The sequence below is a fragment of the Leptodactylus fuscus genome, chromosome 6 (assembly GCF_031893055.1).
Source record: "Leptodactylus fuscus isolate aLepFus1 chromosome 6, aLepFus1.hap2, whole genome shotgun sequence".
NCBI lineage: Eukaryota > Metazoa > Chordata > Amphibia > Anura > Leptodactylidae > Leptodactylus > Leptodactylus fuscus.
The window spans coordinates 160,258,955-160,272,510 of NC_134270.1; the positions used below are offsets into that span (position 1 = coordinate 160,258,955).

At 42.5% G+C, this 13,556-nt stretch overlaps 1 protein-coding gene across 5 annotated transcripts in view; it reads left to right on the forward strand.

The window, feature by feature from the left end:
• Positions 1–13,556, forward strand: part of SPEN (spen family transcriptional repressor) — a 54,369-nt gene that overhangs the window by 26,278 nt on the left and 14,535 nt on the right. For 4 of the 5 annotated variants that reach the window (XM_075277821.1, XM_075277824.1, XM_075277826.1 and 1 more), the window contains 4 exons: positions 10,573–10,733; positions 12,185–12,385; positions 12,547–12,698; positions 13,091–13,216. In XM_075277821.1, the coding sequence (XP_075133922.1) occupies positions 10,573–10,733; positions 12,185–12,385; positions 12,547–12,698; positions 13,091–13,216 (640 nt within the window). The remainder of the gene's footprint in view (positions 1–10,572; positions 10,734–12,184; positions 12,386–12,546; positions 12,699–13,090; positions 13,217–13,556) is intronic. The other variant, XM_075277822.1, reaches the window with a different exon arrangement.

The following is a 13,556-nucleotide window of genomic DNA, read 5'->3' on the forward strand; positions in this document are numbered from 1 at the left end:
AAAGCTACAATAAAAGAAAATGTAAAAAGTTCTGAAAACAGGGATGTAGAGAGGTCTATAATGTCACTGGCAGGCGAAGATGTGTTCACTTGTTAGAGTTAAATGCGCTGGATTATCTTGAGATGTAATTTTAAAATTTGCAATAAAATAAATAAAATTTGAGGTGAAGGCCCCACGTAGTGAATCGCAACCAAAAGCGCTGCATTGCATTTGGATGTATTTAAAATCGCAGCATCTGCAATGTGTCAATGGGATTGACACATTGCAGAATCCCATCCACTTTGTGGGGACTGTAAAATGCAGGGTTTTTTTTTTTGTTGTTGTTGTTGTGTTTCCACAGAATGGCAGCATTTACACTACGTGTGGCTCTAGCCTTAAGGAGGTTCTCAATTTTAATGTGACTATTAGGGGGTTAAAGAAGAAATATTGTGTAACCAGGAGTGGGTGTAAAACATGGCCGATGTACAAATCTTTCCTTCTGCTTTCTCTCTGTGGTTTCCACTCCTGGTCCTGGCTTTCATATACTAATGCAGAAAACTGACCGGTATCCTCTCCTGTGAGAGTGGCGGCACTGTGAACCCAACAATTTTTCTGGTAATTTTGGGACCATATTTGGAGACCAAAGTCCAAGAATACCGTGGGAAGGGGTCGGATCTATTTGGTGTAGGCTTCCTTGTCATAACATGCAGCTACTGACCATGTTGGAAAAACAGTCAATTGTAGCTGGTGCCGAGAGGAGAAAGACTAAATACAGTCCTATGAAAAAGTTTGGGCACCCCTATTAATCTTAATCATTTTTAGTTCTAAATATTTTGGTGTTTGCAGCAGCCATTTCAGTTTGATATATCTAATAACTGATGAACACAGTAATATTTCAGGATTGAAATGAGGTTTATTGTACTAACAGAAAATGCACAATATGCATTTAACCAAAATTTGACCGGTGCAAAAGTATGGGCACCTCAACAGAAAAGTGACATTAATATTTAGTAGATCCTCCTTTTGCAAAGATAACAGCCTCTAGTCGCTTCCTGTAGCTTTTAATCAGTTCCTGGGTCAAGGTATTTTGGACAAACAATTCAAGTTCAGTTAAGTTTGATGGTCTCCGAGCATGGACAGCCCGCTTCAAATCATCCCACAGATGTTCAATGATATTCAGGTCTGGGGACTGGGATGGCCATTCCAGAACATTGTAATTGTTCCTCTGCATGAATGCCTGAGTTGATTTGGAGCAGTGTTTTGGATCATTGTCTTGCTGAAATATCCATCCCCGGCGTAACTTCAACTTCGTCACTGATTCTTGAACATTATTCTCAAGAATCTGCTGATACTGAGTGGAATCCATGCGACCCTCAACTTTAACAAGATTCCCGGTGCCGGCATTGACCACACAGCCCCAAAGCATGATGGAACCTCCACCAAATTTTACAGTGGGTAGCATGTGTTTTTCTTGGAATGCTGTTTCTTTTTGGACGCCATGCATAACGCCTTTTTTATAACCAAACAACTCAATTTTTGTTTCCAAAATGAAGCTGCCTTGTCCAAATGTGCTTTTTTCATACCTCAGGCAACTCTATTTGTGGCGTACGTGCAGAAACGGCTTCTTTCTCATCACTCTCCCATACAGCTTCTATTTGTGCAAAGTGCGCTGTATAGTTGACCGATGCACAGTGACACCATCTGCAGCAAGATGATGCTGCAGCTCTTTGGAGGTGGTCTGTGGATTGTCCTTGACTGTTCTCACCATTCTTCTTCTCTGCCTTTCTGATATTTTTCTTGGCCTGCCACTTCTGGGCTTAACAAGAACTGTCCCTGTGGTCTTCCATTTCCTTACTATGTTCCTCACAGTGGAAACTGACAGGTTAAATCTCTGAGACAACGTTTTGTATCCTTCCCCTGAACAACTATGTTGAACAATCTTTGTTTTCAGATCATTTGAGAGCGGGCTGTCCGTGTTCGGCGACCATCTAAGGGAGCGTTCACACTACCGTCGGTGTCCGACATGTAGTGTCCGCTCCTAGTGTCCGCTCAAAATCTGTCACGGACACTAGGAGCGGACACTAGATGTGTCCGTGACACCTGTCATTCACTTGAATGGGCATCGGGTGCGTTCTTTTGCACTCCGTGCCCGTCCTTCCCTGTCCGCAAGAGAAGATGTCCGACTTCTCAAGCGGACAGAGGAACCCTGCATGCAAAAGAACGCACCCGATGCCCATTCAAGTGAATGACAGGTGTCACGGACACATCTAGTGTCCGCTCCTAGTGTCCGTGACAGATTTTGAGCGGACACTAGGAGCGGACACTACATGTCGGACACCGACGGTAGTGTGAACGCCCCCTAACTTAACTGAACTTGAATTGTTTTGTAGAAAGAAATGGTCCAAAATACCTTCATCCAGGATCCAGGAACTGATTAAAAGCTACAGGAAGCGACTAGAGGCTGTTATCTTTGCAAAAGGAGGATATACTAAATATTAATGTCACTTTTCTGTTGAGGTGCCCATACTTTTGCACCGGTCAAATTTTGGTTTAATTCATATTGCGCATTTTCTGTTAGTACAATAAACCTCATTTCAATCCTGAAATATTACTGTGTCCATCAGTTATTAGATATATCAAACTGAAATGGCTGTTGCAAACACCAAAATATTTAGAACTAAAAATGATTAAGATTAATAGGGGTGCCCAAACTTTTTCATAGGACTGTATATCAACCTATCCTCAGGTAGCCTATCTATCTATCTATCTATCTATCTATCTATCTATCTATCTATCTATCTAAATATAAGAACTGGAGTGAGTATACAGTAAAATTCTTCTTATATCGGGCCTGGGAGCTATCAGAAACCTCTCTGCTGCTATAGCAACCAAACAATTCCCGCAATGTTAACATGCAGGAGATGAGCAGACGCCATATTTAAATTCCAGGCATCCGCCATACAACTATTACACTGAACGTAGGGAAAATCTAATTATAACCAGGCTTGTCAGAAACCCTCACAGGAAGTTCATCAAATTAATTCGATTAATCGCCCGGTCCTAGGGAGACGGCAGTCAAATCCTTTTACACAGACTGATGATCCGGTGCACAGGCATTTCGAGGAAAGTTTGTTCCTGTACTTGCCCCATGTAAACATGTGTACAATTAGCCAGCAAGCAAGAAAAGGCTTGTACGTTGGATGAGCACATCTTTTATGTGGTTTTTACCTTGTTGGCAGCGCTTGTTCCTGTGTAAACAGGGATGAGTTACCGACAGTAATGGCACTTTATATAACTGAATGATCAGTCTACCATTGTTACCTATAATACCAATGTACTCCATGTAAATACAACCTAAGTAGCAACGATCAACTTGCTATATCGTGTCAAAGACCTCGTGGCTTATCTGTCAGGGTAACAAAGATTCGGGTATGATAAAAATCAGCTTGGCCATTTCTTTTTCTATGACATTGTCTGTCGAGGGGAGAGTTAAGGGGCAGGTTCAGCTAACCACCAGGCCTATGTGGGCCTTTAGTAAATGTTCACAGGCTTTTTGTTTGTTTTGTTTTGTGGTTTTTCTCCCCTCAATCGGGAGGTGCTTTTTTTAAAAAAATTTTTGCTACCTGTGGGTTTTGTTGCTAACTTTTCATAGGTGTTTTTGCACTGAAAATCCTCACCTTATGTCATTTTACAAGCAGAAAAATATCTCCACCATGTTCATGAGATTAAGAAAATCTTATCGAAGTAAATTCTGCTGAATTTCCAACATAATCCACCACATTTGCATCCTAAGGCCTTATGCACTCAATAATGCCATTTTTTATGACTTTAAAGGGGCTCTATCACTGGGAAAAGTCATTTTTAACTAATCACATCCTTGCATAGCCTTTAGAAAGTCTATTCCACACCTTCCTTTAGTATATAGATTGCCTCAGTGGTTTCTGAATAAGTCCATTTTTATTCATATGCTAATTAGACTGTTGCAGGATACATCGTGCACTCCTCTCCTGTTGTTTCCTATGGGAGGCTGATGAGGACGACTCAGCTTCCTGTTTGCCTCACACACATAGGAGATAATAGCAGAGAGGAGGCTGCTGGGAACTTTCTGTACTGGCTGAAAGCTCATTAGCATATTAATAAAAACGGACTTATTCAGAAACCACTGAGGCGATCTACATACTATAGGTAGGTGTGAAGTAGCATTTCTAAAGCCTATGCAAGCCTGTGTTTAGCTAAAAATGACTTTTCCCAGTGATAGAGCCCCTTTAATGTCCATGACTGTCAGTCCATTAAAAGGACTTATTCACATGACACTTCTGTGTATTGGCTGTTTGCAAACCCATGAATGTCTATGAGACTATTCACATGACTGTGTGAGTGTCAAAACAGACAAAAGGTACAGCATGTCAGGTTCTTTCTCGACAGCCTCGAAAAATAGTTCATCCAAAAGTGGGATACGCGACTATATCCATTCACTGTTATTAAAATGGCTGTGTCACTGGTGTGTGTGGGTGGGGGGGTTGGGCGATGGTTATACATTTTAAGGAAGGTTAGACAGATGGGTCACCCCCTTTTTTCTTAAGTAGCAAGTGGTGTGTCTGCAATACTATTTGGTTTTAGTTTTAATATAGGTGGGCAAGGTTACCATTCTGTTTGGATAGCCATCTTTACCAAGTAGGTCCCAAACAAGGCTACATGCACATGACCGTCTACAGGTCAGTAAAAACTGCAGACTACACACAGACTGGTATCCTTGTGTCAGGCTGGAATCACACCTGCGTTGGAGTCTCTCCCGCAGATTCTGCAGAGAGAAGTCTTGGATGGAGGAATTTGCTCTCTGCTGATTTCAAGGTAACCGAGTGGACCACATTATAGTCTATGGGGTTCAAGGGTTTCTGCAGGCAACCGCTTTTTAAGCGGATGGGGTCTCCTTCAGCACGTGGACCCGAATGATGGAGACCCAAACACTAGTGTGAACCTAGCATTGTCCGTGGTTTTCACTGACCTATACATTGAAAATGAATTGACAGAGTGGCAGGTACGGAAAGATCTAGGTCCTGTACTACAGCCTGGACACACGGCCACAAAAACTACAGCTGTGTATGGGCACGTTGGTGTATCTGGCTCCATACATGTATCTGCAATTGCGAAAAAAAAAAAGTACGGTCGTGTGTATGAGGCCTAAGACATTTTTCAAATAATGTCAGTGTTGGGGTACACGTGGAACTATCCATATATGTAAGGTTGGACTGGTGACAATGTGAAGGAGTCTTCTATGTTAGATGTGTTTACATAAGTTGGATAGGTTGTTTTTGGGGGAGGTTTAGGTTTTGCCTCTCCCTGAGCTTTGTTGCCTGAAGCTCTGTCATACGATCCTCCTCAGCTTTAGACTAAATGGTAGGCCCATGTGACAAAGTGACAGAGTTGTTACTAACCAGATAAGATGGGCCCGGGCGCCCTCTGCCCCAGCTCTCTCGGCTGCTTTGTTGTTGGATATTTTTAGTTTCATGTGATATGGGGCTGAGTCTCTGCACTGAATATGTGAACGTGCGCTGTTATAATTGAGAGACGCTCGGCCTGGCAGTATTGCAGTTTCCCAGCATCCTCTGCAAGCTCTCTGCCTAGAATCTGATATCAGTCTGTGATCCCTGGGGATGGCAGCGACTGCGCATGACTCTCATCTCTTCTGTTTTTCTACATCTTTCTGGTGTTATCCATCCAGGGAAAATCACTAGCAAATTGTCAGCTGAACCAGTCAAACTGGTTTCTCTTTTCAGCCTAGGCTTTATGACTTGTCTTTTTACGCCCCCATACTATAAATATTACACTTTAAACCCAGTCTGGTAACTTAAAGGCAATTTTATATTTAAAGTTGGTTCATGACCTGGTCTGAGCAGTAGCAAAGTAGCAGACCCCACACACTGAGAGCTGCTCTGAGGGTATCTAATCCTTGTGATAGGGGCTACACCCTGGAGGAAGATGACTATATGGGCATGTTATTAATGCTGCGACAGGGATAGGTTTAGTGCTATGTAAAAATACAGTAATATGGAATAAATATTGAGAACATGAAGGGAATATTAATAAGAATCAAAATTAACTCTCACACCAGCTAAGAGTAGAGTCGTGTAAGAGTCAAAACTCACCGAATGTTGGATTTGTACAGGTTGTGTATATATTCATATAGAGAGATATTCCATCAACACGCCATAAATGACTCTAAGATGGGAATACCTGTCTTTAAAGAAGCTTGTGTTAAAAGCTCCTTACCTTTTTTTAAAATGATTTTTTTTGTACTTTTTGGACAAATATATGTGCAGCGTTTTAGCCCCCTATTGCCACTTTTCTAATAAATTTATCTTACACATGGGTGGAAATTCTAGTTCAGGTGCAAGAAAGACACCAAAGACCTTAAGAAGCCTCTTAATAAAATCGGTGTGAGTCTCTGGTGTACGGCACCTGCAGACTTGTGTATATAACACCAGTCTAGATGGATTCCCCTTATTGACTTCTGGCTCCTGGGACGTGTCCAGCCTGGTCCGGTAGTTTAGAATATCGAACAAGGCCTGTCTGGTAGGCCGGCTGGTTTCACTTAGTGTTTAGAAAGAGAAAATAAAAACATGGCTGATCTTTTGTTTTTTTGGCAATAAACCAATGGCCAGATGTTGGTTTAGAAGTCTATACATAAGCCATATGAATGTTTTCATGTGCAGCATTTTGGTTTGTGGTGTTTTAGTGAAGTTTTTGTAGTCAGTGGTGGTTTGTGTGTTTTGAGAATCTGTTGTGCAAAATGACCGAAAAACAACAAAACTCCAGATGTGTATAACATTATGTTTCCATGCTTTTCAGAATGAAAACAAAGCCCCCATGGGAAAGTGACTGAAATAATTTGTACACATAGGTTTGACTATAGATTCCACCAGGTTTGGGGTGGTATAACCTGAACAACGGCACCTTTGGTAGCCCACATGTTAAATGGTCCAAGAGAGGGTTAATGTCTTTACTTCCTACTTAGCTGAGTTGTCTTTTTACACTGGCAAATAAATTACTAATAACCAGCATTGATTTTTTTTTTTTTTTTTTTTTTTTTTGCATAGGTCCATTTTGTTACCCTCATTGTCGGCAGCACACCCCTGATCCCATGATAGGATGTGCTGCCAAAAATGATGTCTTTTAGATTGCATTCAGACAGCCGGAAAATGTCTGCTTTTTAGCATTATTACCACTGCAAATCCTGCCTCAACCACAGGTCAAATGACAAGAACTAGCACAGGATCAATGGTGCTTTGAGCTCTAGTCATGTAAATCCTCGGTTAGGACAGGATTTGTGACACTAAGGCCGGGTTCATGAAGTGGAAAATGAAGAGTAAGTTTGGAACAACATCTGCCTCAAATTCTACTCTTCCATTTCTTTGCCCCTACAGCTGAGGTTTGGCAAGTTTATGCAAGACGCTTTTTATTATTATTTTTTTTTTTTAAGCGTCCTACTTTGATCTCTCGTTTTCTCTGAAAATATTTGGCAGCAAAATCATGCCGGAATCTGCCTCAAAATCAGTGCCATATTCTGTCTTGTTCATGTAACTAATATGGATGCTAAAATGGTCACATCCTACTAATATCTGAATGTGACTATCATATAAACATGTGGTCAGCGACAGGGCAGTATTTGGGAATGAATGCTACACAACTATGGGGCAACTATCAGCCTTTATAATGTCCCGGGCTCCACTTTGTGAAAAAGGCAGTGTTTTGACTGCAGCAGAAAGACTGTGGCAAAAAATGAAACGTTTTACAGTATCTGCAATGTGGAGGGAATTCTAATCCCATCCTCACATTGCAGAAAAATATCTGCAGCGGAAAAAGCAGCAATCTCTTAAATGCTTGTGTGTTAGAAAATCGCAGCATGTGAATTATACCTACAGAAATGCCGGCGGTTTCCACATATAGGTGTAATAGGGGCGGAAAGTCCGCAGAGGAAAACACTGCAAAATAGCAAAGAAAAACGCTTCAGAAAAAGACGTAATGCTTTGCTGCTGGAACCTACAGAGAGAGGAAGTTTCTTTGGATGGTTTGTATATGTCCCAGATGTAGGTTTTGCTAATAGTTTTGGATTACAAATTCTATTGAAAAATACTTCTATGTAAGATAGGCCAAAGGTTAAGAATCCATACTGAGGGCGGGTTCACACCTGCGCCCGGTCTCCGCTTTGTGGGTTTCCGTCTTCTGCCGACAGGAGAAGGAAACCCGGCAGTCAGTGTCCGCCCATGAGCATCTTCTGGTATCCGCGGCGAAACCGGGGTTTTTTTTTTAACCGGACACAAAGTTCTGTATGTCCGACTTTGTGTCCGGTTAAAAAAAAAAAAAAAGGTTTCACCGCGGAGACCAGAAGACTCTCACGGGCGGACACTTTGCAAACCCATTCAAGTAAATGGGTTTGAAAATTGATTGCAGGTTTCCTTCTCCTGTCCAGTTTCTCGGGCAGAAGACGGAAACCTGCAAAGCAGAGACTGGACGCAGGTGTGAACCCGCCCTGAGCCATAATAATTCCTCACTGGATATCAGGCCAGGGCATTACATGTGTGAGACAATATCTGACCACCGTAAGGACATCATGGCTGGATTTCTAACCAGACTATAGAAAGTTCCTTCATTCATTGGCAACCAATGAAGACAAAATGAGTCACCTCTAAGATGGTCGGAAAAAATCTGCAAAATTTAAAATTATTTATATTTGTAAAAAGGTTGAACTTTTAATTATTAACAATTGTAAATCTGGCTATATTCATGGGGAGCTTATATATCATTTTATGAGAAATGATATAGAGAATATTAGGTAATGGGGAAACCGCCTGTAACATACACAAACATTAAGACTAAGCAGAGATCTGGAATAAGGTTGTGGTGCTAAGGAAATTCTGGGCTGCTTTGTCTGTGCACCGGCTGGTTGTTTATAGTCATTGGCAGACAAAGCCACCAGGAGAATAGGTGGCACTGCGCCAACACCATGCCATCGTTGTCTCTCCATCTCAGAGGTTATGGGTACACGGACACATCCCTTTGTTTTTAGATGTTACATTACAGTAACTCGACGTTTTATAAAACATTAAATATTTCATAGAAGTGCTTCAAGAGATCAGTCAATGTGCGTAGTGGCTGACTGTAAGGGTGTGTTTACACAATGCTTTTACATGCAGTTTTCGGCATCTGTTCCTTGCTGAAATCATCTCTTATTGGATTCAGCTGGGATTTCTAGTTTATATGTTGCAGAGTATTTCTTGAGTGAATGTGAGATGTCAAGTCTCTTATTGTAGCGGATTCCTCCTAGGCACAGTGGTGGGTATTACATGTGGATTAGCCCCATTGAGTCGGGTGATCAGTGTGTGGAGTCTCAGCAGAAATCTGACGGGAAGCTTTGGGTTTCTGTGTGACCATTACTTAACACGTCTACCAGCAAGGCATTACCCGTAACGATGATAGACCTGCGGTTTGCAATGTGTTTTGGTCTTTTCTAATGCATTTGTATTAGTCTAAGAGCCATAGTGTGTAGGATTTATCAGATCTAGTGAGTAACCGATCACTTTCCCGCTCTCTGTTCTCAGAATTGACAGCTGTTTCCCTTTCCCCAAATATTTAGTTCTGTGCCCTAAGAGTCCATACTGTGATTTATGTGGTTTTCCAGTTTTGCATGTTCTCATCCTGAGCTTCTTGAGGTTTTTGTAATATTTGCAACTGGAATGTGAATTTCACTAATGGAGAATGAGTCATCTCGGCTGTGCTCTCTCTCTGCCTTGTGGGTGTAGGGCTCCCCCTAGTGGCTCATGCGCTTTCCCTCTGCCTTGTGGGTGTAGGACTCCCCCTAGTGGCTCACGTGCTCTCCTCTTCTGTTTGAAATATTCTGAAAGATAAGATGTTGGTGATCTGTTACTGTATTCCTGTCGCCGAGGAAGTTAGACTTGATGTTAAATATTGTCAAGATTTGTCTCATTTTAAAGAAATGTTCTTTTTTGTGCCATAAAATCAGTCAGTACAATAAACTATTGTGTGTGACTTAAGGTGTCTCTGTACACAGGATCAAACCAGCCAACTTTCTTATATGTATCTGCCTGTGTCAGCTTTCCTCCACTCCCACCAACAGATAAGGGGGTAGGCAGGATTGGGCAAGTTATATTTTGGCAGGCCCAATCTTTTCTCATGGATGGTGTCTGGCAGTATCTTAATGTTCCTATTGAAAACACATGCATTCTCAGCCAAACCAACTGTATGGGGGTGTTTGGAGAATTTCTCTCTCCAGCTTGAGGATTTCTCCCAGTAGCTGTCATGGATTTTAATTGTTTTGCATCTTAACAAAATGTCTGCTGTACAAGGAGGTTCCACCGTTATGTATCCCAATTGGTAGATGTCCCCTTATATACTGTGCAGAGGCAGAAACCTCACTGCTGCTCCAAAAATGTGTAACTAAAACCTTTTTAACCTTTAGCATGTATTTGTGAAGGCTGTAGCGGTGTTTGGTATGATTCTGATATACTGAGATGGCTATTACTGCTCTGTGTTGTGTTCCCTGGGGTAGGTCTGACAGTAGTTGTTTTGTTACAGCAGTGATTCCAGCAGCACCTCCAGTGACGAGTCTCCAGCGAGGTCCGTGCAGTCCGCAGCAGTCCCTGCGCCTCCTTCTCAGCCACTCTTATCTCTGGATAAAGATGAACCTCGTAAAAGTTTTGGGATCAAAGTTCAGAATCTCCCCGTGCGCTCAACAGGTAAAGTGTATGTCAACACTTGTTCTGCACCAATAGACTATTATAATGCTTAAAGAGGACCTTTCACCACCTGGGGCACATGTGTAATACACCGCTAGAAAGCAGACAGTGCGCTGAATTCAGTGCACTATCTGCTTTCCCTTTCTGTGCCCCCGGTGAAGAGCTATCGTAGCCGGTACTGCAGCTCTTCACCATCAGAAGGGCATTTCTGACAGTCAGGAACGCTCTTCCTCTTAGCAGCGCCCATAGCGCTGTACTGTGAGAGCGGTGAGGAACGCCTCCCTCCCCTCCTGATAGTACTTGTCCACAGACAAGTACTGGGGGGGCTTTCCTCGGCGTCATCACTGGGCGGTAAGCAATGACCGCTCTCACAGTACAGCGCTATAGATTCTGCTGTGAGGAATGGCATTCCTGCATGACTGTCAGAAACGCCCTTCTGACAGTGAAGAGCTGCGGTACCGGCACCGATGGCTCTTCACTGGGGGCACAGAACGGGAAACCCAATGAATTCATCACACTGTCTGATTTCTAGTGGTGCATTACACCACATGTGCCCCAGGAGGTGACAGGTCCTCTTTAAAGAGGACATTTCATCAGATTGGGCACAGGCAGTTCCATATACTGCTGGAAAGTCGACAGTGCGCTGAATTCAGCGCACTATGTGCTTTCCCGATCTGTGCCCCGCATGAAGAGCTATCAGTCCCGGTACCGTAGCGCTTTACAGTCAGAAGGGCGTTTCTGACAGCCAGGTACGTCCTTCTCCACAGCAGCGCCTATCGCGCTGTAGAGTGTGAGCGGGGAGGAACGCCCCCTCCCCTCCTGATAATACTCATCTATAGACGAACTCACACTGTACAGTGCGATAGGCGCTGCTGTGGAGAAGGACGTACCTGACTGATTATCAGAAATGCCCTTCTGACTGTAAAGCGCTACAGTACCGGGACCGATAGCACTTTACCCGGGGCACAGATCGGGATGCCGACAGTGCCCTGAATTCAGTGTACTTTTGGCTTTCCAGCAGTATATGGAACTGCCTGTGCCCAATCTGATGAAAGGTCCTCTTTAAGAAAATTTCTATAATGTCCACCATATATAGCTCTAACGCTAGGTTCACACTAGCACTTGGGTTACTGTTCTTCAGGTCTAAAAAACGAAAAGCCTATCTGCTGAAAAAGTGGTTACCTGCAGACCTAATAGACAAAAATGGCGTCCGCTAGGTTTGTGCCTGAAATCAATGGAGCGAAAAGTTCTGCTTGTAGAACTTCTCTCCAGATATTTCAAGTGGAATGGTTGGTGGTCCCCGAACAGTCCCTGGATGCTAGTATGACCGCAGCCTAAGATGAATGCCATTGCAAGAGTTTCCTTTTACACAAGCAGCAATGTGTAACAATTTCCTTTATGTACTGAAGTTCAATGAAAATTTTGTTTTATTTTTTTTTCTCCCCCTCCAGATACAAGCCTTAAAGATGGACTTTTCCACGAGTTCAAGAAGTATGGGAAAGTCACGTCAGTGCAGATACACGGTGTATCCGAAGAGCGATACGGTCTGGTCTTTTTTAGGCAGCAAGAAGATCAGGAGAAAGCACTTAATGCCTCAAAAGGCAAACTTTTCTTTGGCATGCAGATAGAAGTGACAGCATGGGTAGGACCAGGTACGTTGTTGCATCAGTTTCCATGGAAGCAATCGAGCACTGTTGCCATCCTGTGAACATCCGCCCTGGATTTATGAATGAACACACTGGTGCTGAACTCTCTGACCCCACCGTTATGTAAGTGATTTAGTAATCTCAAGCATGTCCTCTATTTCCTCCAGAAACAGAAAGTGAAAATGAATTCCGGCCTCTCGATGAGCGGATAGATGAGTTTCACCCCAAAGCCACAAGGACTCTCTTCATTGGCAACTTGGAGAAAACCACCACCCACCTGGACCTCCATAATGTTTTTCAGAGATTTGGAGAGATTGTGGTACGTTTGCTTTGGCCTCCTCATTTATGTTGCTTTGTACTGTTGTCACTTGTAGATATAAGACCCTTACTAGAAATAGGATTTGATCAATTGTGTAATCCTTTGAAATATGATTTTTAATTAGTTTTTATCATAGTTTTGTTGTGTATTTTATGTGACCCTAAGATCTCTAAAGCACATGAGCCATGAAATATAATTTCAGAAATTCCATTTGCTGGATTTGTATTGTGGTTCTTGGGCTTGGCCTTTCTTTGTGATCTCTCTGTATATAGTTATTTTCATGCACCCGGTCTGTTTATAATCCAGTATATACGCAGTCTTTTTCACTGGGTGTGTATTCATGTCACTAGTGCCCTATTGATCTTACTGTATTCATCTCCTGTGCTATCCAGGATATTGATGTTAAGAAGGTGAATGGCGTTCCTCAGTATGCGTTTTTACAGTACTGCGATATTACAAGCGTCTGTAAAGCCATTAAGAAGATGGACGGCGAGTATCTGGGAAACAACCGTTTGAAGGTATATAGTTTGAGAGTGAATCGGTATTTGTCACCACTCTAAACTAGTATAGGCCCTCTTTCTGGTAAAATAAACCCGAGTGCAGTATGAGTCCAGCACTGGGTGGGTGACGTCCAAACTAGTTAATGTAGTTTCTTCCTTCTGAATTTACAGCGGTTGGTTGTCTTTTGTTCCTTCCCTTTAGTAGATGATACATTGGTTAAAGTATTTGTAATGAAGTCGCATTAATGTAAGGAAATGCCAGGCGCATACATATCTGAGATTCCCTTCTATACAGTCAGCATGTGTATTATGTAGAGCTTGAGGGCCATGCTGAATAAAATGAACAAAAATATACTAT